Here is a 25,240-nt window from a genome sequence, read left to right as displayed (position 1 = left end):
ATGGAATTTATTTCACGAGTGGGACAGGATTTTTTTTTATATTTTCACGAGTGCGAAGCACGAGTGAAAATATCAAAAAATCCTGTCTCACTCGTGAAATAAATTCCATATTCATCTACAAAACATTGAATATCCTCTATTTATCAGCTTATTTTGTATTCAATATATGGATCCTTTATAGTGTTACATTATACTCAGGAGACTGTCAAGGCCCTTGGGCCTCTTGTTGTATATACTGTTCCTATGTAAAACTTTGATATCCACTGAGGCCCCACCCTATCTCCAGGGTCATGATTTGTACAAATTTAAATCTACACTATGTAATGAAGCTTTCATATAAATTTCAACTTTTCTTGCCCAGACGATTTTTTTGCCACTGAATTTTCACTTATTCTAAATTATCTCCCCTTTAAAGCATTTGAATAACCTTGAATTCCCATCACCTTAAGGATGCTTTATGGCAAGTTTGATTGAAATTAGCCAGGGGTTCCTGAGAAGAAAATATTAAAAGTTCAAGAAAATAACTACTAGAGACAACAGATAAATTTTGAAGTTCACAAGCCCTCAGCTCAGGTGAGCTAAAAAGTAACAATAAAAGCGAGAGTCACTTTTCTTTCTGAGCTATGCGGACCATGAGGGTGGATGGTAAAAATATGCACCTGGTTGTCAAAAACATTTATTTTTGTGAATTTCAACCTCATGTCAGAGATATCCTTGAAAAATCCCATTTTAAATTATTCTTTAGATTAAAACTAATCAAATAAGCACTTTTAGAGACATGCCTGCCATGGAGGACATCATAATGCAAATTTATATATATGGTAGAAAATAACTGACATTGAAATGTGATTTCTTTCCAGATAATTGTTCTCTCCAATAGGTCACTTCTTTTTTTTTTAAATGAAGTAATCTTTTGAATCTATACTTTGTCAGGAAGCTTGCACATAAGCGTAATTTTTTTTGGCCCCATGGTTCTAAAGAAAATTTTTAAATAACCCTATCCAATTTTTGCCTTTTTATTGATTACCTCCCTTTGGATAGTGACATAGCCCTTAATTCCCCCTTATTGAAAGATATTTTATGCGAAGTTTGGTTGAAATTAGCCCATTGGTTCATGAGAAGAAGATGAAAATGTGAAAAGTTTGCAACAATGACAGTCAACAGGCAAATTTTGATCATAAAAGATCACTTGAGCTGTTGGTTTATGAAACTATGAAAAAACAAACCACCAACCCAAATACTGAATTTTAATTTTTTATTTTCATGTACATTTTAACTGCAACTTGAACATGGTAGAAAATATCAATTTGATAAAATATGTTCATTAAAAAGAAGTACAAATCACAAGTGTAACTGAAATGGGAACTTTTGCCATCAGAATTTTACAAACTTGTTCATTCCATGACTAGATGACCTCCTCAGATATTTTCACAACACTCTTAAATAAAGAAAAAATCAGCTCATGATTTGATAACTTGCATTCTAATTAAATTGTTTGCTGGCCATAGTGTAAATATAATATACAGTATATCAATGAAAAGAATGCCCTGACTCTCTGACGACACACATTCACAAACGGACATAGGTTTTACGTTGTTGGGTATGAGTAATCATGCTTGTACACGAGGATCTCCACACAACAACAGCATGACAAATTCTGGTAATGTTGCACTACTGAACAATGATGTGATGATGAACTGGCACCTCAGTCAACAGCGTGAAACGAGAGTTTACCATTATGCCCAAAATATTTCATTAGTGTGCTGAAGCACTGTTGACCCGTGATGAGAAATTGCATTAACTCTACACACCACATGCTTTAAGCACTGAGGTTATCACAAATACACACAAGCACATGCACAGTATATCAAGTCTTTTTGTCCTCTACATCAAAGTCCAGAACCAGAAGTTTGGTTTCCTCCGTGCCATTCCTACTTCCAACAGCACACACAAGTTTGGTATTACTGCAGCGCACACGCCATACCACTCCCCCACTACCCCCACTGTCCAGGGAGACCAGGTTTCTCAGAAAGTCTCCTGATTTTAAATCCCATATTTTAACTGTTCCATCATCTGATGATGTGATGACAAACTTTTTATTGAACTGGAGACAAGTCACAGCACTTTGATGTTTGTTTGGCCCTGAAAGAAAGAATAAATTTGAACTGGTTTACCAGAATATTGTGTTTTAGGATTCATTAAACCCCAGTCACATTTCCAAAAACAACCAAAATCCTTTTCCAAAAACAAACAAAGGATTTTGAGGCAAAAAGGGTTTTCGTAAATGTCTGCTGAAGATGAAAATCAAACTGCAGCTAAACGCTCGATGATCAGGCGATGACTGATCAACTTATAAATATTTAAACTCTTAAAGTCATCGATGTTCCTAGGAATAAATACGACTGCTCCACGTTGCCCTATACTAATATCGGCTGATCATGTTTTTCAGCCGACGATATGAGAAAAATTTCGTCGCCCGACCATCAGCTAAAATGTGACCTAGGCATTAGTTCTAGATCATATACATTGCACTTAGGTAGACACTGAATATGTTTCCTACCTTGTAAAGTTTGTAAGCACTGTCCTGTAGTAATATCCCACACTTTCACAGTGGAATCAGCATTCCCTGAGACCAGTATATTGTCCTTTAACTCAAGGCCACTGGTCAGTGACTGGTGACCAATCAATGTATGTAAACAGTTCCCTGACTCCACATCCCAAACCCTGATGGATGTATCTAATGATCCACTCACAATGTGAACACCATCAAACTGCAACATAAAGAATTGCAAGGAGTCTCAATACATGTTTTTCTGTTCAGTGACTTACACATAATGTATACCCAATGAATACACCTTGACAGTTTATGTAATGGATAAATAACGAGATGGTGTTGAATAGTTTAGAGAAAACATTCCCTCCGAGGGCCGAAGACCCGAGGAGGGGATGTTTTCTCTAACCTATTCAACACTATCGAGTTATTTATCTTACTTAAAAAACTTCCCTACTGTGGACCCCAAAGAAACATTTACCCATTCATATATCCAACTCTGTAATACAATAGGACCTAGCCCATTTAGATATCCAACAGTGACACAATACAATAGCCTAATCGAACACCCCTTTTATTCATGGACTATTGAGCATGAAACTGCATGGTTTTAATGTCATTTCAAACCTCTCCATTGTACTGAACAGTCATGAAATCAGATGAAGAATAGTTTTAAATCCAAAGTAAAACTTGAGCGGTTCAGATAGTGTTCTGAATACTTTTGACCTGAAAGCAGAAGAAAACTACAGATTTTGATAAAAGGTTGGAAATCTATCATTACATATAAGATGATGATTTGTTGGGGAAAAATGGTTTAATCTTATGGAGTTCCACTCGGACAATACTTCTAGTAGTGCTAAAACAGATGAAAAGATTGTCGGTGGTGTTATGCGGAACCTGCTTTAAAAATATTCCATATCAAGATCTGCAATAAAAAAGGTATCAAAAATAGATGGGCTGTCAATTTATTAAATTGTTTTGGGAAGTATGCTGGAAAAGTATGAGAACAGAGATGAACCTCGAATAATCTGAGAGGATTTGCTGATAACGGACCCCTGAAATAATATTCAGCAACAGGAAGTGATGTGGTTTAAGGTTCAAGGTAAAAATGTATTTAAAAGCGTGTCAAAATGTGATACTTTCAAAATTTAAGAAAATACCGGAAACATTCTGTTAAAAAAAACCATGGATAAGTATTGGATATTTTATTGACGACAAGAGTCTAACATTGTGCAAATTCGGAGGAATTGTAATTTTTGTGAGCATTGGAAGTACATTTTTAACACGATTCTAATGGTGTGATAAATGCAAAGTGATTAATTCTGTGTGCATTGGACAAATTCTAATAGTGTGACAAATTCGGAGTAATTGTTTTTTATTTGCATTGAAAATACATTTTAAACTCTTTTATCTCTTTTTTCTTCATTGCTTAATTATGTTTGTATGCACAGTTGGATATTTAAATATTCAACCGATGGGCAGTTGGATATTTGAATATCCAACTGATGGTCAGTTGGATCTTTAAATATCCAACTAGTGCTGGTTGAATCGGTAAGATATACGTAGACTAATAACAATGGGTGACGTCATTGAAGTTTTTTAACCAGTAAATATCTAACCTGTAATGCATAGACTATGTTAGTGTGCCCCTGTAGATGGGAAATGAGTTTATCTTACCTGTAATGAATAGACCCTGTTAGTGTGTCCTTGTGGAGTGTGTATACAGATATATCTTACTCTTACCTGTAATAAATAGACTCTGTTAGTGTGTCCCTGTAGAGTGTGTATACAGATATATCTTACCTGTAATGAATAGACCCTGTTAGTGTGTCCCTGTAGAGTTTGTATACAGATATATCTTACCTGTAATGAATAGACTCTGTTAGTGTGTAACTGTGGAGTGTGTATACAGATATATCTTACCTGTAATGAATAGACCATGTTAGTGTGTCCCTGTAGAGTGTGTATACAGATATATCTTACCTGTAATGAATAGACCCTGTTAGTGTGTCCCTGTAGAGTGTGTATACAGGTTTCTGTTTCTGGATCCCAGACTTTTACCATGTAATCATAAGCACCACTAACCACCCGTTTCCCATCATATTGCACACACCGCACCGCCGCCACATGGCCCATCAATACATGTTTACACACACCACTATGGATATCCCACACTCTTAGTGTGGCATCCCGGGATCCACTCACAACTCTGAAATAGATAATCAGTGGTTGCAATAATTTTGATTTTTATCCAATATCTTGTTTTACTTTAACACTGTAAATCACTTAATAATGTATTCCTAGTTACCTTACTTTTGCAAGACAATAGCACAATATCTAATTCTTGTATAAATATGTAATTTTTTTTAATATCTTCCATAAATGCAAAGCGCAAAAATAACTTTCTCTTCTTATACCATATAATGGCTCATTTAGCGACCAGCAAATTTAGGGATTTTTTTCATAGTAGTTAACATTTACTTTTAGCTTAATTAATTTTAGGGATAATTCTTTTCATTTACTTGGACAATATATGTGATTAATTTATTAGTGACATCTGTTTTTAGCATTGCGAAGACCATCACTAATAATGCGAACATTAGCTGATCCTAAAAATTCCCCATTATACGGTATACCTGTGAACTTTATTTCTGCATTAACAGAACCTTGCAAAAGCATCCAAAAATAAGGTTCTCATGAATAAAATGTGATTTACAGTATTACTAAAAAATCAAATTTACTGTTTTACTTCATATCTCATTGAGAACCATAATTTACACTATTAAAGACAACAAATTCTTTCAGTGGAAAACAGTGACTGATTATTACATCTGTATCCTGTTTGAGTACATGTATTGAGGCTCTACATGTTACTTACATGTTTTTGTTTGAGTATTGAGGCTCTACGTTACTTACGGGTTTTTGTTTGAGTAATGAGACTCTACATGTTACTTACATATTTTTGTTTGAGTATTGAGGCTCTACATGTTACTTACATGTTTTTGTTGGAGTATCAAGGCTCTACATGTTACTTTCATGTTTTTGTTTGAGTATTGAGGCTCTACATGTTACATACATGTTTTTGTTTCATGTTTAGTTTGAGTATTGAGGCTCAACATGTTACTTACATGTTTTTGTTTGAGTATCGAGGCTCTACATGTTACTTATATGTTTTTGTTTGAGTATTGAGGCTCTACATGTTACTTACATGTTTTTGTTGGAGTATCGAGGCTCTACATGTTACTTTCATGTTTTTGTTTGAGTATTGAGGCTCTACATGTTACATACATGTTTTTGTTTCATGCTTAGTTTGAGTATCGAGGCTCTACATGTTACTTTCATGTTTTTGTTTGAGTATTGAGGCTCTACATGTTACATACATGTTCTTGTTTCATGTTTAGTTTGAGTATTGAGGCTCAACATGTTACTTACATGTTTTTGTTTGAGTATCGAGGCTCTACATGTTACTTTCATGTTTTTGTTTGAGTATTGAGGCTCTACATGTTACTTACATGTTTTTGTTTGAGTATTGAGGCTCTACATGTTACTTACATGTTTTTGTTTGAGTATTGAGGCTCTACATTTTACTTACATGTTTTTGTTTGAGTATTGAGGCTCTACATGTTACTTACATGTTTTAGTTTGAGTATTGAGACTCTACATGTTACTTACATGTTTTTGTTTGAGTATTGAGGCTCTACATGTTACTTACATGTTTTAGTTTGAGTATTGAGACTCTACATGTTACTTACATGTTTTTTGTTTGAGTATGGAGGCTCTACATGTTACTTACATGTTTTAGTTTGAGTATTGAGACTCTACATGTTACTTACATGTTTTTGTGTGAGTATTGAGGCTCTACTTGTTACTTTCATGTTTTAGTTTGAGTATTGAGGCTCTACATGTTACTTACATGTTTTAGTTTGAGTATTGAGGCTCTACATGTTACTTACATGCTTTAGTTTGAGTACAGAGGCTCTACATGTTACTTACATATTTTTGTGAAGGTGCATACACCTGACTGTGGATGTATGTCCATACAATGTATTGATGCACTGCCCTGATTCAGCATTCCATACTTTGAGGGTTCTGTCTGTTGAGCCACTGATTATAATGTTATCCTCCATCTGGGATGACCAAACCCCTCCAGTATGACCCACTAAAGTCCTCAAGCACTGAAAAATGTACCAGTCAATCAAATTTTAGTCTGTAGGTCAGTTGTTTTGAAAACTTATACACTTATTATTATTTTCATTAAAGATGTTTGAGTTTACATTAAGCAATCCTTTAAAATACTCAGGGGTTTTAATGTGAAATACACACAAGATCAAGGAAACAAGCAAGGTTAAAGTCAATGGATAATGAGCCGTATTTGAGTATTAACTTGACTGAAGATATTAGAGATAAGTAATATCAATTACATTGCATCAGGATACATATTGTCAGGTTCATCAACACTCATTTAGTTTGACAATACATGCTAATGTACATATAACAGTGCATAAAGTTGTATTATGGATATCTTGACATATTTTGGATATCATCACTTATTGTGGTCCCACCCTAGAACAAGAGTATCTATACTACATGATGATGCTTACATATCAAGTTTGCAATGTTTGTGGACCTGGTTTTCTCCAGAAACTTTTCATAAATTTTTACTATGTATATATGAATGCAAACATCACCAAGGCATGAGCTTAATTAAAAAAAAAAATTACTTGCAGACAGAGGAAAAAATTATTGATTAGGCTCTGGCCTAGATCTTCTGCAGCATGCAAGATAATTACTCTAATGGGACTAAATAGAGCTTCTTTTTTCCCTACTTGATTTATACACCTATCATGAAAATTTTCAGATGTTATTCATTCACACAATGTTACAAATCTACCCCACTACCCCAAACAACCCAACAACATGCAGAGTCAGATTTGATAAAATAAAAAGAACTACGGTAAGTCTTGTTGCCTTCTAAAATAACATACCAAATTTGAACATCACAGGAATGAAAGAAAAAGTGAGCAGGCTCACGTACCCCACGCTCCCCCAAAACTCGACAATGCAACACATAATGAATGGCACAGAGCATTTTAAAAACACAGTATAATTCAAAAAGAGGCATTACTTGCAAAAAATCATAACATCAAAATTTCTTGCATATAAGGACATTCAAATCTTTGTATGTTACAAATTTAATTGGGCTGAAGTTTCTAGATAAATAATGGAATCAAAATTTCTTGGTAATATACAAATCTATACATTACAGTATGTCTGAAATACCTACAAAGTTTCAGGAAATTCAGTGCAGTAATTATGCTGACAATTAAACTGTTATTGAAATTCATCAGTGATTTTGATTTGTTAATGAGTGTAAGTCCACGTCCAACACATGACAATTTACACATTTAAATAATTGATGGAAACAAAATTATGATGTAGTCATATGAATTTGTTTATATACTGTACTTATGAAATTATTTAAGGAAAAGTACCAATTTGAGGGTGTGTGTGTGTGTGTGTGTGGGGGGGGGGGGGGGGGGGGGGGTGAGATCTAAGATTGTGTGTGTGTGTGTGTTAAATCATTAATATTTTGATCTCAAAATCAATAGGGGTCTTTTAAGGTCATAAAGTATTTCACATAAAATTTCATTACAAAAGCTGCTTCCAGTGGATTTCCTTATAACCTAGCTGGAAAGTTTCTTCAATAATAGGCAAAACTCTTAAGGCAAAAATAATGGAATCGGAATTTCCTGGTAATATGCACATCTATACACTGTGTACTAAATATCTTCAAAATTTGACCAAATTCTGTGCAGCGGTTAAAGAGGAGTTGCACTAAGAAACTGTTCATCTCTATATTCAAGATATGGCCAAAAATCTAAGTTGAAAAATGCCGAAATTCCCAGAAAAATAAAGGAATCGGAATTTCCTGGTAATATGCACATCTACACACTGTGTACTAAATACCTGCAAAGTTTGACCAAATTCTGTGCAGCGGTTTAAGAGGAGTTGCGCTGACAAACTGTTCCTCTCTATGTTGACGATATAGCCAAAAATCTAAGTTGAAAGTGCCGAAATTCCCAGAAAAATAACGGAATCGGAATTTCCTGGTAATATGCACATCTACACATTGTGTCCTAAATATCTGCAAAGTTTGACCAAATTTTTTGCAGCGGTTTAAGAGGAGTTGCGCTGACAAACTGTTCCTCTCTATGTTGACGATATAGCCAAAAATCTAAGTTGAAAAGTGCAGAAATTCCCAGAAAAATTACGGAATCGGAATTTCCTGGTAATATGCACATCTACACATTGTGTCCTAAATATATGCAAAGTTTGACCAAATTCTGTGCAGCGGTTTAAGAGGAGTTGCGCTGACAAACTGTTCCTCTCTATGTTGACGATACAGCCAAAAATCTAAGTTGAAAAGTGCAGAAATTCCCAGAAAAATTATGGAATCGGAATTTCCTGGTAATATGCACATCTACACATTATGTCCTAAATATATGCAAAGTTTGACGAAATTCTGTGCAGCGGTTTATGAGGAGTTGCGCTGACCAAAAAAACAGGACTGACGGACTGACTGACTGACACTCTGACTTACTGACTGATTGACACACTGACTGACGGACGGGTCAAAAACATTATACCCCCCGCAACTTGTTGCGTGGGGTATAATAAAATGAAAAATAAAGTGTACAGCTTGAGTACATGAAACGCCAATCTGAAACTGAATGATGCACATCTATTTATGCATATTCATAGTAACAACCTGCATTTGGGTTGCAACACACCTTCCCCACATCAACTGATCAGGTTTAATGGTCTTGGGGTTCACAGAATGCAAGACATGATTAGGACATGATTAATTTGTGTAATCATAAAATTCTTTCACCCAACTGAAGATATGCTCTTAACAGGATAGATTTACATATAGCCATAAAAATACAAAAGGAGATTAGGGTGACCTACTTTTAGGTCATTAACATCTACCCTAATCTAAGATCCATCAACTGTTCAAGATTGATGGCCCTAGGCCTTACAGTGTGCAATGTGATTTGACTATGTATAGCCATAAAATTCCAAAAGGAGGCCCTGGTGACCTACTTTTAGGTTCCCGTACTCTCTGCCTAATATGCTTTAACTGAGAAGGTTTTTTGATGGTCCTAGGAGTGGCAGAGTGCAAAATGTGACCTGGACACAAAAAATCAACACTAATAGATGGACAGCAAAGCCTACATCATAATACAGCCCACCAAAAGATGGGTATATAATAGTGTTGTCAAATCGGACGATTTTTAGTAACCGGTTACTCGCTTACTTTTCCGATCGAGTAACCGGTTACTCGGATGGGTTTTTTTTCAGACCTCAAAACATCCTTGTTCACGAAATATATACTCAATGGTAACTAAAATATATGTAATGACATTACAATTTCTATACATGTATTTATCTTATCATTTGTTTACCGGTACATATAAAACACACATGCACTGCATATTAGCCTTATTTATAATTAAATACACTTCTTCTAAATAAGTTTGCTCTCGAACATCCCCTAATAGGTTGCTCTTCTGCGGGATATCCTTTATAAACCTTTTTTTTTCAGAGTTTAGTCTGATTGAGGCGATTTAGCATATTTGTTGTCCCACCCGTGTATTTTAATTTCATTTCAAATATTTTACGCCTTACGGATTTAAAATCAGCCATTTTTTAAAAAATATTTCCATGCTTTTAATGCATGTGGTGGCATCCTCTTTAATTATGTACTATGGACTAGCATGGGCTAATGTGAGGTAATTATAATTAACTCAAGTCTTCAAAACTGTGTATCCTTTGGCAATCAAAGCCACCAATTAGATAAACTGTAAAATACTTATCAAAACAAGTCGATCGTATTTGTAAAACGCTAGGTAGAGTCTGAAGTTAAATAACGGTAAATAAAATAGGGAAATTTATGAACAAAATTACATTTTTCCTACCGATTTATATGATTAATATATAAAATTTTATAAATCCGGGTAACTGAGTAGCAGTTTTACCATTCAACGGTTAACCGGGTACTCGTTGACAACACTAGTATATAAAAATTATCAAAACAGAAAAATTGTGAAAGGATAGATAGGCAGTCTACAACAGAGCACCCCCTAAATACATGACTTACTGCATTTATCTTTACATACCTTTCCTGTGATGACAGACCAGACTTTGAGTGTGTTGTCATCTGAACCACTGACCACACGAGAGCCACAGAACTCTAAACATGTAATAACATGATCATCATGTCCTCTCAGCAGCTAATGAAGAAATTAAAGAACAAGTAAGAATGCTGTCATTGTGCAAAATATTTAGTGATGATTCTCAGGATAAGATCTGTTGAGGATGAAATTTTGAGGAAAAATTCATTTTACAGAAACAGACCTTACACAAAAAGCTACCAATCCAGTGATAATGCTGAAATTTACAAAAGAGAGTTATCTGCTTCACAATGCTTATATCTGCAGTATAGGCATGTAATGACGAGTATACCTTAGGACTCCTGAGTTCAGCTGCCCTCCAGTTTTGTTCGATCTGATGCTGCCTCATGTACAGAGCCTTCCACGGGCTTCTACAGCCTGTTCTGCGCCTTAATCGGTTTGAACCATACACAAGGGTCTCCGTGATCCCTTCCTCCTTGCACTTTTCCCGCCACAGAAGGTTATCCTCAGCTAGTACACGCCAGTAACGACATGTCTGAGCTGCCTTCAACAGGGATTTTGGCTCAAGGAATGATAAAACATATAATGCCAACTGAAAGGTAGGAAAATTAAAATAGAATATGACAGTGCTACACAGTTTATTCAATAAAGGGGAAACTAGAAATATGCTCATGGGACATGAATGCCCTGCCCAAGGTACATCTGTATTGCAACATGAAATGAAATGTACCCCCTTCTTTGGTAATAAAGAGATAATAGTAAAATATGATGAAAGTAGGAAGAATTCCTGCTTCATATACTGAAGTTAAATAACGGCAAAGTGTGAAGGATGGACTGTTGGAATAATGGAAGATAGACATGACAATCACCATACTCATAGCGGGGCATAAAAATACAAAAAGTTGGATAATTTCAGATTAATATATTGGACTGCAGCCCTGCATCACTTAAAAATTTTAGTGAAACATTTTTTTATTACATAGGTGGTTTACCTCTTTTGGCAGTAGTGAGATGAAGTCCCTCTGGAACTGAGGTTCAATGACCTGCATCATATGTCGCACTTGAGTGGGTTCACAAATTTGAATTAGTTCATCGACAGCCATGAGACGCTCTGCATTACTCCATCTCTACAATTTACAGTCATTACCATATCACTGGCCAACTCAAAATACTCCTCAACAAGTAAGATCACAGCTCAGAATTATAAGAATCCCATTTTCTAACTGTTATACTGTTATTTTTTCTTCAGTTACATTTGTCTACATTCTTTGACAGCATTACAATCAAGCAGTGTCACCTGGAAGGTTTGTAGCCACTCCATCAGTCGAGGTGGGGGGTTCTCTTTGGAGGGTATTCTGGGACGATGGCCTCCAGCATAGGATGGAATGATAGTGGTCTTCTTCAAATTTCCAAATGTACTTTGACTAAACAATGTAATAAGAAGTTGTTTTGATATTTATAAGACAAAATAATTAATAAAATCAAACTAGTTATCTATTAAATGTGTTACCTATCAAAGTCATCTGCATGACAGGCCTTTTGAAGGGTGATATTTATAAGACAAAATACTTAATAAAATCATATTAATTCTCTATTAAATATGTTACCTATCAAAGTCATCTGCACGACAAGGCCTTTTGAAGGGTGGTTTCCACACTTCCTCTCCACATCCGTAACTTTTTCTTTTCATCTGAGGATTGAAGGTATTATGACTTTAGAAATAAGTTTATTACACACTATGGAAGTCTTTCATCTTTTTTTTTTTAAAAAGTATGTAAATTTACCTGTGTTACTCGAAATAAATATGTTCATATACAAGCTTTTCAAAATTAACAACCAATTTTTCTTTTTATTGATTTAAATGGATTTCCTTTTTTCCCCAAACTACATTAATTATCTTATAACAATATTGATTTTACAAAAATTCTTATCAACAGGATACACATTATACCTTTCCCACAAGAATGGGTATCCTTGAGCGCTGGGTGTTAACTCGTTGTATACGTCTGTGGTCTTGTGGAGACGGAGGGGCCGAGTCTATTTCTGTGGGACTACTCACCTCATCATCTGATACCTAGGAAAAATAAATATTACTTTAAAGGTTAATGACAATTTATTTATATTTCAATAATTGATCAAGAAAATGCTTTTTCTGAACAAGAGGCCCATGGGCCACATCGCTCACCTGAGTAACTTTGGCCATGCTGTTCATTACCAGACTCCCCCCTTGTAATACCTATTGTGGCCCCACCCTCCCCCCAGGGGCCATGATTTGAACAATTTAGAATCTACACTACCCCAGGATGCTTCCACATAAGTTTCAGCTTTTCTCGACAAGTGGTTCTTGAGAAGAAGATTTTTAAAGATTTTTCCTATATATTTCTATGTAAAACATTGATTCCACATTGTGGCCCCGCCCTATCCCCTGGGTCATGATTTGAACAATTTAGAGTGTACACTACTTGGGGATGCTTCCACATAAGTTTCAGCTTTTCTGGCCCAGTGGTTCTTGAGAAGAAGATTTTTAAAGATTTTTCCTATATATTTCAATGTAAAACTTGTATTTCCTATTGTGGCCCCGCCCTACCCCCGGGGGTCATGATTTGAACAATTTAGAATCTACACTACCCCAGGATGCTTCCACATAAGTTTCAGCTTTTCTGGCCCAGTGGTTCTTGAGAAGAAGATTTTAAAAGATTTTTCCTATATATATTTCAATGTAAAACTTGGATTCCCTATTGTGGCCCCGCCCTACCCCCGGGGGTCATGATTTGAACAATTTAGAATCTACACTACCCCAGGATGCTTCCACATAAGTTTCAGCTTTTCTGGCCCAGTGGTTCTTGAGAAGAAGTTTTTTAAAGATTTTTCCTATATATTTCAATGTAAAACTTGTATTTCCTATTGTGGCCCTGCCCTACCCCCGGGGGTCATGATTTGAACAATTTAGAATCTACACTACCCCAGGATGCTTCCACATAAGTTTCAGCTTTTCTGGCCCAGTGGTTCTTGAGAAGAAGTTTTTTAAAGATTTTTCCTATATATTTCAATGTAAAACTTGTATTTCCTATTGTGGCCCCGCCCTACCCCCGGGGTTCATGATTTGAATAATTTAGAATCTACACTACCCCAGGATGCTTCCATATAAGTTTCAGCTTTTCTGGCCCAGTGGTTCTTGAGAAGAAGTTTTTTAAAGATTTTTCCTATATATTTCAATGTGAAACTTGTATTTCCTATTGTGGCCCCGCCCTACCCCCGGGGGTCATGATTTGAACAATTTAGAATCTACACTACCCCAGGATGCTTCCACATAAGTTTCAGCTTTTCTGGTCCAGTGGTTCTTAGGAAGAAGATTTTTAAAGATTTTTCCTATATATTTCAATGTAAAACTTGGATTCCCTATTGTGGCCCCGCCCTACCCCCGGGGGTCATGATTTGAACAATTTAGAATCTACACTACCCCAGGATGCTTCCACATAAGTTTCAGCTTTTCTGGCCCAGTGGTTCTTGAGAAGAAGATTTTTAAAGATTTTTCCTATATATTTCAATATAAAACTTGGATTCCCTATTGTGGCCCCGCCCTACCCCCAGGGGTCATGATTTGAACAATTTAGAATCTACACTACCCCAGGATGCTTCCACATAAGTTTCAGCTTTTCTGGCCCAGTGGTTCTTGAGAAGAAGATTTTTAAAGATTTTTCCTATATATTTCAATGTAAAACTTGGATTCCCTATTGTGGCCCCGCCCTACCCCCAGGGGTCATGATTTTTACAATTTAGAATCTACACTATCCCAGGATGCTTCCACATAAGTTTCAGCTTTTCTCGACAAGTGGTTCTTGAGAAGAAGATTTTTAAAGATTTTTCCTATATATTTCTATGTAAAACATTGATTCCACATTGTGGCCCCGCCCTACCCCCGGGGGTCATGATTTGAACAATTTAGAATCTACACTACCCCAGGATGCTTCCATATAAGTTTCAGCTTTACTGGCCCTGTGGTTCTTGAGAAGAAGATTTTTTAATGACCCCACCCTATTTTTGTCTTCTCTTGATTATCTCCCCTTGTGAGGGGACTTGGCCCTTCATTTTAACAATTTAAATTTCCCTTCACCCAAGGATGCTTTGTACCAAGTTTGGTCAAAATTGGCCCAGTGGTTCTTGAGAAGAAGTCAAAAATGTGAAAAGTTTACAGACGGACGGACAGACAGACGGACAGACGGACGGACGGACGACGGACAAAATGTGATCAGAAAAGCTCACTTGAGCCTTCGGCTCAGGTGAGCTAAAAAAGGCTTGACCTTTTATCACATGCATTATGTCTGACTTTGCTGCCCTTAACTGACCTGAGGTCCATTATCCTCTGGGCTCCAGTGCCCCTCCTCTTCCTCTCCATCTTCCTCCACTTCCCCCTCTACATTGTCCTCCTCTCTGGCCCTCACCCCCTCTGGTGGTGTACCCCCCTCTGTCTTTCCCTGGTTGGAGGTAAGGCTGTCATCTGACACTGAAGTACTGGGGGTCTCTATCAGACGAGACCGCAATGACCGACAAGTGCTGGTGGAGGGTTGAGGAGATTCAATAGGCACTTCACTCTCTGCTGTTTCTACATCACTTCTGGACTTCCTCCCCCTTAAAACAGCATTTTTTGTTCAAGTCATTGATAAAGTACATTTTTCTTATGCAGAATACTTTTGGGCAAATTGAATTCTGAGGCTTGAAGCAGCTCTCAGATATATGATGCTTTGCCATCAATAGGTATACAAAGAAGCAACTTAGACTCATTTAAAATATAAAGTCAAACAAGATTATTTTATCCCTACTGATTTTTCACTATATAAGTAAATTGATATATTTTGCTGATTCAATGAAATTCACAGTACCAATTCCCTGCAAAAAGGTGAGTCAGTTTGATAAACTGACTCACACCTATTCGGAACACCTTGCAATTTTTAATCTTGTGAAAAGTTCTGATATCATCTGTTCTGATAAAAATCATGAATATTCATTATAAAATAGAATTGCATTATATGTAAACTAGTCCCCAATTCAATCACTTAAGAACCAGTTTTGTATTGGTATAATAAATCAGTTAAAGTATATCATGAAAGGAGTCAAGGGAATTAGGCTTGCTTGTGGAGAACTGGAATCTTGCTGTGACTCATTCATTGATATTCGTTGCAGTTGCTTAATTGAAAATTCTGTTTTGGTACTCTCTTTGTGTAAATATGAATACCTTACCTTGCAGCACGGTGTCTGGACTTGGACGCCACTGTACACTCCAGACAAAGTCTGCTCTGTTCTATGATTCCATAACCAAGTCCTGGGACTTCACTCAGGTCAGATATACTGGTAAAACCTCCCACAGCCTGCAAGATATCAGAACTTGTGTACATTATAGTGTACCAACAAATCACAAGCAATTTCTGCCTTGTACCTTTTTATACATACCAACACTCACTGTCATGTGTTTTAGCATGTTTGGGTGTACAAATATTACAAATTCTGGGGGAAAAAATCTATATTTTAACCAATAACCTTCAAGATTTTTTTCAGGAGGTTAATGTTTGTTTATTACAAGTAATGTATATTCATTACTACATTGTTTGCTTGTTACGGTGTATTTTGCCTATCTCCAATGTCCTGGAGACAGAGTAAAGCATACTGTAAGCCAATTGTAAGTTCCCACAATTCAGTATGTGTTCTTGTATATTATAAACTTTGTATCTATAACATGATTGAGTTTTATATAAACAAGCAAATACTGTTGAACTCCAGTCTCTCAAACATTAATATGCTGCAAATCACGAATATGTCAGTTAGCAGTGAGATAGCAGTCATGACCTTATCACCAATTTGAATTCCTACTTTGGAAATCTCATTCACTCAGATATTCCTCAGATTTTTTTTGACAGTCCCTACATGTTCAAAAATCAAATTTCAACTTAAGTACACTGTACAGACTGGCAACCAGCTCTCAGAATCTTTTTCCTTTCCCTTGACAGCCTATTTTATTACAGTACTTCATTTGAATGCAAAAGATGAAAGTACTGTGAAATCACTAATTTGTGAGTGTGTGTGTTGAGTTGGGGGGGGGGGGGGGGGGTTATGGTATCAAATGTTAACATTCCAATATACAACATCTCAACTCTTCTCCAAACATATTTTTTCCTTAAAACCATGAAAATCTGACCCCACAAAACTAAGTGAATTTACAGTAAACAAAAAAAAATGACACTATATTTTCTCTGATGTCAACTGCCCTAGAAATTGCACATGCATCTTTTAAAACTAAAATCATCTTGGAAAAACAACAATGAGAAAAGGTATGTGTTAGGTTTGTGTGTGTATATGAAATACAGATTAACTTGGTTATCTCAACATCGGCAGGACTATTGGGAAATGTCGAGATATCCTGGGTGTCGAGATATCAGAGTTGAGACTTGACATCTAAGATATAACTGCATAATAAAACAAAGACAAGTTTATTATGTACATGACTTCAATAAACTTAGTTTGAATGAAATTTTTATGCTTATAATATTATTCATTGTACCCTAATTCAATTCTCTTTAAAATTTAAGCTAATTCTTATGTAAGGTTTGGATACAAATAAACTTTTGTACTTTTACGCAGAATCATGTAGGTTTATCAGTGATATTAGCCAAGCTGAACATTAGGCAATTTTGGTCTCACAGATGGCTGAGGATGCTTGGGATACTTCTACAAACACAGTCTATAGAATCAATTAAGCAGTCAAACCATGGGACGGTGTGAAAGGTGTGAATTTCTTATGATGTTGAGATACTGGAGTCGTCTTTGCGTGATGAGCAACCATCTGACAGTTTGGTTTAGTAGAGAAGAAAATTTTGCTCTTAGAACTGTGAATATACATTTACGTCGAGATAAGCTGGGTTGTTGATATTACCGAGGTCGACATATCCGAGTATTTGCAAACCATTTACATAGTAAATACTGCAGGGACAGCGGACGGATGTCAGCATATCCCAGGTTGTCAACATATCCAATGTTGAGATACCGAAGTTTAACTGTATATACAATATACAATATGTTGCACTATGTCAAGAAAATTCAAATGAATGTCTTCCATATTTGAACTCTATCTGAATGTGTTTTGTCTATAATTCCAGTAAGTCATGATTTGGCTATAAATATTTTAAAAATCTGAAAATATTAAATCACTTTTATTTGCATATATTTATCAATGCAAATTAAAAAGAATTCTAAATACTGTACAGCAAGTTAAAATCACGGTTGGAAAAGATTGAGATTTGTTCAATTTATAGCAATTCGTGGTGGTTTGAATTTGCGGAAAGGAAAAATTATACAAAAACTTTTTCTCAGCACTGCAGGTATTTCCCTTGTTTATTGTGTTGATTCTGAGACCGGTTTAATATAATAATAATAAAACACGGGACAGATCTCGATTTGAAGTCAAGACGTTATGTATTCATATAAATTTTCTTTCTTTCTCTTGTTTTAATAAATATTTTTTAAATACAAATGAGTCTATAGCCAAGAGATTTACTCAAGTGATTTGAAGTCGCACCCAAACCTATTAACATTAATGTTAAATAAAGCCCTTTGGGAGGTGTTCTATGGCAAGTCAAACATTGCAATATTCGATCTTTTCCATTTGCATTGTAAAATTTTCCATTTGTTTTGTATAATTTTCAATTTGTATTCTATAATTTTTATTTGTATTCTGTAGTTTTCCATTTGTATTGTATAATTTTTTATTTGTATTGTATAATTTTTATTTGTATTCTATAATTTTCTATTTGTATTCTATATTTTCCATTTGTATTGAAAAAAATCATTTGAATAGTTTATTTAAATTTCTTATTTGTATTGTAAAATTTCTTATTTGTATTCGATAATTTTTCATCTAATGTATTGTATCCGAGGATTGTTTATATCATTACGTTGTATATGAATATAGCGAATATTAACTCCTGGGGTTAATTTACTGCTGTGTAGTAATGTAAAGTTCATGATTCTGAAGTGTAATACACTATTGGGACAAGAGCTTTTTGATCCAACCTACAAACTTATATAATGTCTAGAAATTAGTATATCATGAAAAATGAGATATTCATTAAGAATTATCATGACTGAAAAAATTAATATAATATTCAGCATATATATACAATGGAGAAAGATTTAAAATATTAATGAACTAAATGGCACTTTGCTGTTCACGACACATAAACAGAGAACACGTATTTACATACGTAAACATTATTGATTCTTTAAACTTTATCAACACATTCAATGGGGTTATATAAAATGTACTTTTATAGGTAAATTTCATTTTCTTCTTAAATTGTTCTAAATAATTTCATCACTATACAGTTGAAGTATTGGACACAAAATTGCATGAACAACTGATACAGCAGCAAACATACACTTCCGAACAATATAGTAAATTTAACTAGTAAATTAACTTTGAATTCTCTTTTTTAAAACTTGCGTTTGATATCTTCTTAAATAATTTTACCAGAGAACATATTGAGAAGTAAGTAGAATTAATGAATGCATGAATAAAAACACAAGTTTTATAAACACAGTTGCTCAGATGCATACTAACCCCCAATTTTCTTTGCGAATTTGAGTCATGCTATATGATTAGTCATCTAATTTAAAAATATACTTCTCATAAAATCCTTGATATAACTCAAATCACGAGTGACCTACCTAAGTATTTTTTTAAACCACTCCCTAACTATTGCATTCAGAAATGGTTACATAAATGTCCTCTTTCTTCTGTTCTTATAAACACCTTTCAATATTAGCAAAGAAGAAAACAGTGTGTATTATACAGTAAGAAAATGTATGTATTTTTACTTACAAAACTACCATGTGTCAAAAGGTATTCCATCACTAGATATTCACACACAATAAATAAGTAAAAATCTTCCACAATGTGGTTAATTTTTAAATAGAATGTACTTGTATCTAGACAAACTTCATGTCTTTACAATTAACACTTCAGTATATCATAAGTCAAACATCCTCATCATTTCCCTTGCCTTGTCTGTGGAACTAAAACTTTTTAATTTCTCTAGGAAAAATGTCACAATAATTTTACTAATATATACAGGTGCAACACTTAGACATGATGGGAAAATGAAACTGTAATGATGACGTTATTTTGAATAGAGAAATTCATAATGATTCAGAAACTCCATCAAGCAAATTGTTAAAGTCTTCTATCTTAATTTAAAAAAATGACAAAAATTATCATAAAATGATGACTTCATAACAGCAATTTGCCATTTGGCTTACCTGCTTTTAACACTAAAGAAAATTTTATTTCCAAAAATATATTGGCACTAGGGCTGTCACGAGTACCCGAAATAACCGAGAACCGCGGTCCAAGTTGTTCGGTTCGGTTCCGGTTCCATTTTTCCGGATTTCGGTTCGGGTCTGGTTTATATATTAGAGTCTGTTCAATACAAACTAGAAATATGTCCATAGGACATGAATGCCCCGCCAAGGGTATATTAGTAATGCAACATTTTAACACAAATTGAGAAAAGTGAGGTCAAGGTCAAAGGAAAGGTCAAGGTCAAAAAAACTTGCTGCAGTTGAATAGCTTACATCAGTATGTATCAGCATATGACGTTTGATTCAGAAACTAATTTAAGAAAAGTGAGGTCAAGATCAAAGGAAAGGTCAAGATCAAAAAATGTTGATGTAGTTGAAAAGGTTACATCAGTATGTATTAACATATGAAGTTTGATGAAAATATTATGAATGGTTTCTTTAAAACTTAGCTAAACACTAATTTAAGAAAAGTGAGGTCAAGGTCAAAGGAAAGGTCAAGGTCAAAAAATATTGATGCAGTTGAATAGCTCTCATCAGTATGTATCAGCATATGAAGTTTGACACTAATTTAAGAAAAGTGAGGTCAAGGTCAAAGGAAAGGTCAAGGTCAAAAAATGTTGATGCAGTTGAAAAGGTTACATCAGTATGTATTAGCATATGAAGTTTGATGAAAATATTATGAATGGTTTCTTTAAAACTGAGCTAAACACTTATTTAAGAAAAGTGAGGTCAAGGTCAAAGGAAAGGTCAAGGTCAAAAAATATTGATGCAGTTGAATAGCTCTCATCAGTATGTATCAGCATATGAAGTTTGACACTAATTTAAGAAAAGTGAGGTCAAGGTCAAGGGAAAGGTCAAGGTCAAAAAATGTTGATGCAGTTGAATAGCTCTCATCAGTATGTATCAGCATATGAAGTTTGTTAAAAATATCTTGAATGGTTTCATTAAAACAGAGCTAAACATTAATTTAAGAAAAGTGAGGTCAAGGTCAAAATAAAGGTCAAGGTCAAAAAAATGTTGATGCAATTGAATAGCTTACATCAGTATGTATCAACATATGAAGTTTGATTACACTATCTTGAATGGTATCTTTAAAACTGAGCTAAACACTAATTTAAGAAAAGTGAGGTCAAGGTCAAAGGAAAGGTCAAGGTCAAAAAATGTTGATGCAGTTGCATAGCCCTCATCAATATCTATCAGCATATGAAGTTTGATAAAAATATCTTGGATAGTTTCTTTGAAACTGAGCTTTGAACAGAGCTAAACGCAAAGTGTGACGGAAGGACAGACGGAAGGACAGAAGGACGGAAGGACGGAAGACGGACATGACAAACACTATATGCCCCGGCCATATTCATGGCGGGGCATAAAAATGGTGTCGAAATCAAAGGAATGATGACGATAACAGTGATAAATAAACATCAAAACTGAAATCTTCTTCATTCCATGACAAAACACTTGTCACGGAAGTATTAGATAATTATCAAAACGAGCAGGAATGGTCAGGTTGTGGGTAATAGTAGGCCAAGTCACCAATGTCTAGACGTTTGTATGGTTAAGACTTGTTTTTAATGTAAATTTAAGGTAACAAATAAAGATTTTTCAAGTTAAATTCATGAAATTAAGGTTTAAAATAGATGTAAATACCCGACCCGAAAAACCCGAAACCGAACCGAAAATTTACAGAACCGACCCGACCCGAAAAATTTTGGAACCGTGACAACCCTAATTGGCACATTGTCTTAAAAATACTAGGCGAATCTGTAATATTTGTAGGATTTAAAGCATTTCTTTTCTGTTTAGGTTTGTTTTACTTTTCTCCCATTAAAATTAGTCTTGAGTGTGGAACATACATTGCTGACATTATACCATGAAACAAGATGTAATTATGATACAAGAATATGCCAGTGTGTGGTCCAGTGTCTTTGACCCTTGATATACAGTTGTTTTACAGTTATCCAACTCCAACTTGCTTCTGTGATAAGCAAGAGCTGTTTTTAAATTAAAAAGTTATGGACCATACAATTTTTAGCCTCCGAATCTCTGTGTCCTTGACTTTATCCAAATGATCTAAGGTCCGAGACAGGATACACCTTCTGGTAAAAACTTACCTTTAGTCGTTTTTCTCTAACAACTTCTATCTTCTTACTTAGACAGTTATGGACCAGACAATAGTTTTACGTTTGCAGGCCTTGGGTCAGAGTCACAGCACACCCTCTCGTTATAAGCTTAAGTTGTGCTAAATGTTGTTTACTCTAAAATTATCACTGCAGAGAGAGACTAATAGTGCCAAAGAATTTTTTTTTATTTTCTACTTTGAGGCAGATTAAACATACTTTTCTGATATTCATAAACATGTATTGCAATCAGATTCACTGACCAATCACACATCCATTACTTTTTATTTTGGATTCAATATTTTGAAGATATGTACATGTGTAATATTTTGTAAATGTTAGGTGTGTGTGTGTTGGGGGGGGGGGGGGGCATTACATGCATAACACCTTTAATACTTTCAACTAAACATCATGTTCTATTATCAACTAAGGGTCATATGCATTTAGTATATATGCACTAAAGAATGTTTTTAATGATAACACTGAACATACACCATGAACAAAATATTTGTTTGGACACTAGGCACAAAACATATATTCATGGTACTGTTTGCTATATTGAAACATAAAACATGTATAAATTCACTGAACTGCACTATTATCACACATATAAAAATAAATCATTGGTCAATGTTTAATATTACTTTGAATCCATGTAGGTCAGAGACTGTCAATGAAGAGATTATATTGCTTATAGCAATGTACCTCATAAAGGAAAAAAGGTACACTCTAACAATTTGTTTAGCTGATTTTCAAATTCAAAACAAGTACAATCAGTTTAAGTAGACCCATACCTTTCTATATTTAATAATAGCCTGTGCTTTCCTCACTCCAATTCCAGAGAGTTGGGCAAAGTCCTGTAGATTTGCTGTGTTAATGTCTACCTTCTTACTGGCCATGGTTTCCAGGGCAGCCAGATTCTAACTCTAAAATAATGTGGAACTGTATGTAATTGCAAAAAAATGAACACATTCATCAATAACATTGATTTCTTTACTTCAACACAAATGAGAGTGTATAAAGTACTGAACACCAAGTATACTTAGACATAGCTGTCACTTCATGGGTTAACACTTTTACATATATCTTCTTGGTGATATAGTAACAAAGGATAAAAATAAAGTCTAAAAGCCCTCTGAAAATTGGCAGAAAAACTTGAAACTTTAAGAATGAAAGGCATTACAATTTTCTATTCAAATACATCTGTTTAAAATAAAGGAACTTTCCTACATCTTCACTAGCCAAGGGTTTCTGTTTCACTCTGCTCACCATAAATGCCTAAAACTGAGAGCAGAGTGGACCAAAAACCCCTTGCAATTACTTGACTGTGTGACATGTACCAGCTGTACATAAAATGTCACCTATTTCTTACTCCACTCACAGGATCATGATGGGACACCAAAATTCACAGGGAATGAACATATTTTTCCTTAGTCCTTACTTATAATTGTTTACCAGAAGCCTTTTTTTTTCTTAAATTTTTGCTCTCATGCCACTAAAATCGTGTTTGATGCTTGACTTACTTGGTTAACATAAATAAGACGTTGGAATTAAGGATGTTAACTGTTTTCCGCAATAATTACATTGTTATTTTAATGCATCAAAGTCTTGAATTTAGTAAATATGATACTTTAATATTGACATTTTTGTTGTCATGCACAGTTTCTTTTTAAATTACAGTTTTCTTTTTTTGATGAGCTGTGTACAGTATTTTCACCTAAATTCTAGTTTTTTTTAAAAGATTCTGTACAAGAAACAAGTCTTACCATACATTGTATACATGTATGTCTTGGGCTGGCAAAGATGAAATTCTTATAGGTATTCTAAACATCATCAACTCTCTTCACAGATATAACCAACTGAAGCTTGAAACTCTACTGGGCAAACTAATGGTGACAAACATTTATAGCAATACTATATAGCAACACTTTTAAAAGTTAAGTTTTTATTGCTCTCATATTTTCCACTGGATTCGTAACAAAGGCAACCAGGTAAAGAATGCAAAGTTAACCAAAACAAAAAAAAATGGACATATTGTGATAATAAAATTTCCACTTTTCCAACAGGACCCAGCACCAGCAAAGTACACCCTGGTCATACATCATGTACATGGGCAGATAGTATATATTCAATATATTGTCAAGTGACAGAACACACAAGTTCAGTGTGCCTTTTCTGGGACTGGAACCTTTCACATAATGCTCAGCAAACTGCTATGTCTAATTCCCTATTTGTATCAATAACACAAACAAAATCATTATTTATACTAAACGAACCTTTAGATAAAGGGAATAAAGATAATATATTATGGAACTTTCTATCAAGTCTAACGGGGTATAAAAATTTAACGAAAGTCAAGAATACTAGCACTAAGTGACTAATTATCCCTTAAAATACAATGAAACAACTTACATAAGTAAAATTAATACCGTCAAATATTTATGTTCCTAATCATTAGTGTAAATAAAAAGTAATTTTAAACATTTTTACTTTTCATTCATTGATTTGTCAGTCGATTGCCGTTACAACAAAGAATGAGCTAATCTAGTCCGTTTTTCCTGTCTATGACCTGAAATAATGTGCAGCCGTCTAGCTAGCACTTTTAAAATTATTTTACACATGTTGAATTTTAGACTGCTTTGACATTAACCTGAAAACCATCATTTCTGGTTTACCAAACTCTTTCACAGGTCCGCCATATTGCCAAATCAAACAACATTGAAGGGGCAGGTAACTCTAGGCCTTTTTGGTTTGTACAAAGCCTGGAAAACAAATTTCCGTCAGTTATCGTTTTGTTTTGCCAATTTTGAAAAGTTTATTGTCTTCAATACAGGAATGCTGGAACTTTTAAACTTCTTACCATTTTTAAAGGAAAATAAATAAATAAATAAATAAATTCCAATTCTTTTATCATAATGGTGATTGAACTTTTATTGCATATATGGACTTGTGTCGTAATGAATCGAATTGCGTCATTTTAAAATCAGATTATGGATGTTGTGTGTATATAAATAATAATAATAAAAAAT

At 34.7% G+C, this 25,240-nt stretch overlaps 1 protein-coding gene across 1 annotated transcript; it reads right to left on the bottom strand.

The window, feature by feature from the left end:
• Window positions 1-1,240: 1,240 nt before the first annotated feature.
• On the bottom strand, window positions 1,241-24,951 carry LOC133197099 (F-box/WD repeat-containing protein 7-like). Its single transcript, XM_061332942.1, has 14 exons — window positions 24,862-24,951; window positions 23,006-23,137; window positions 15,985-16,112; window positions 15,093-15,375; window positions 12,698-12,820; window positions 12,354-12,436; window positions 12,044-12,170; window positions 11,739-11,873; window positions 11,078-11,338; window positions 10,732-10,845; window positions 6,545-6,726; window positions 4,535-4,760; window positions 2,561-2,771; window positions 1,241-2,142 (listed from the first exon to the last, which is right to left on the bottom strand). Exons 2-14 carry the CDS (start codon window positions 23,108-23,110, stop codon window positions 1,868-1,870), a joined length of 2,253 nt encoding a protein of 750 aa, XP_061188926.1. The 5' UTR covers window positions 23,111-23,137; window positions 24,862-24,951; the 3' UTR covers window positions 1,241-1,867.
• Window positions 24,952-25,240: the final 289 nt, after the last annotated feature.

This window comes from Saccostrea echinata, unplaced genomic scaffold (genome assembly GCF_033153115.1).
Source record: "Saccostrea echinata isolate AGI-Se365-2 ecotype Australia unplaced genomic scaffold, CSIRO_AGI_Sech_v1 ptg000030l, whole genome shotgun sequence".
NCBI lineage: Eukaryota > Metazoa > Mollusca > Bivalvia > Ostreida > Ostreidae > Saccostrea > Saccostrea echinata.
The sequence above is the reverse complement of the archived record's forward strand: the minus strand, read 5'-3'. Positions and strand labels throughout refer to the sequence as shown.

What these genes read in the sequence shown, in the direction of transcription:
- LOC133197099 (XM_061332942.1), bottom strand. Translation starts at nt 23,110, where the DNA reads ATGGCCAGTAAGAAGGTAGACATTAACACAGCAAATCTACAGGACTTT. An exon ending in TCCAGACACCGTGCTGCAAG is followed by an intron (nt 15,376 to 15,984) that starts GTAAGGTATTCA and finishes TGCTGTTTTAAG; the next exon opens with GGGGAGGAAGTCCAGAAGTG. An exon ending in TCTCACTACTGCCAAAAGAG is followed by an intron (nt 11,339 to 11,738) that starts GTAAACCACCTA and finishes CCTACCTTTCAG; the next exon opens with TTGGCATTATATGTTTTATC.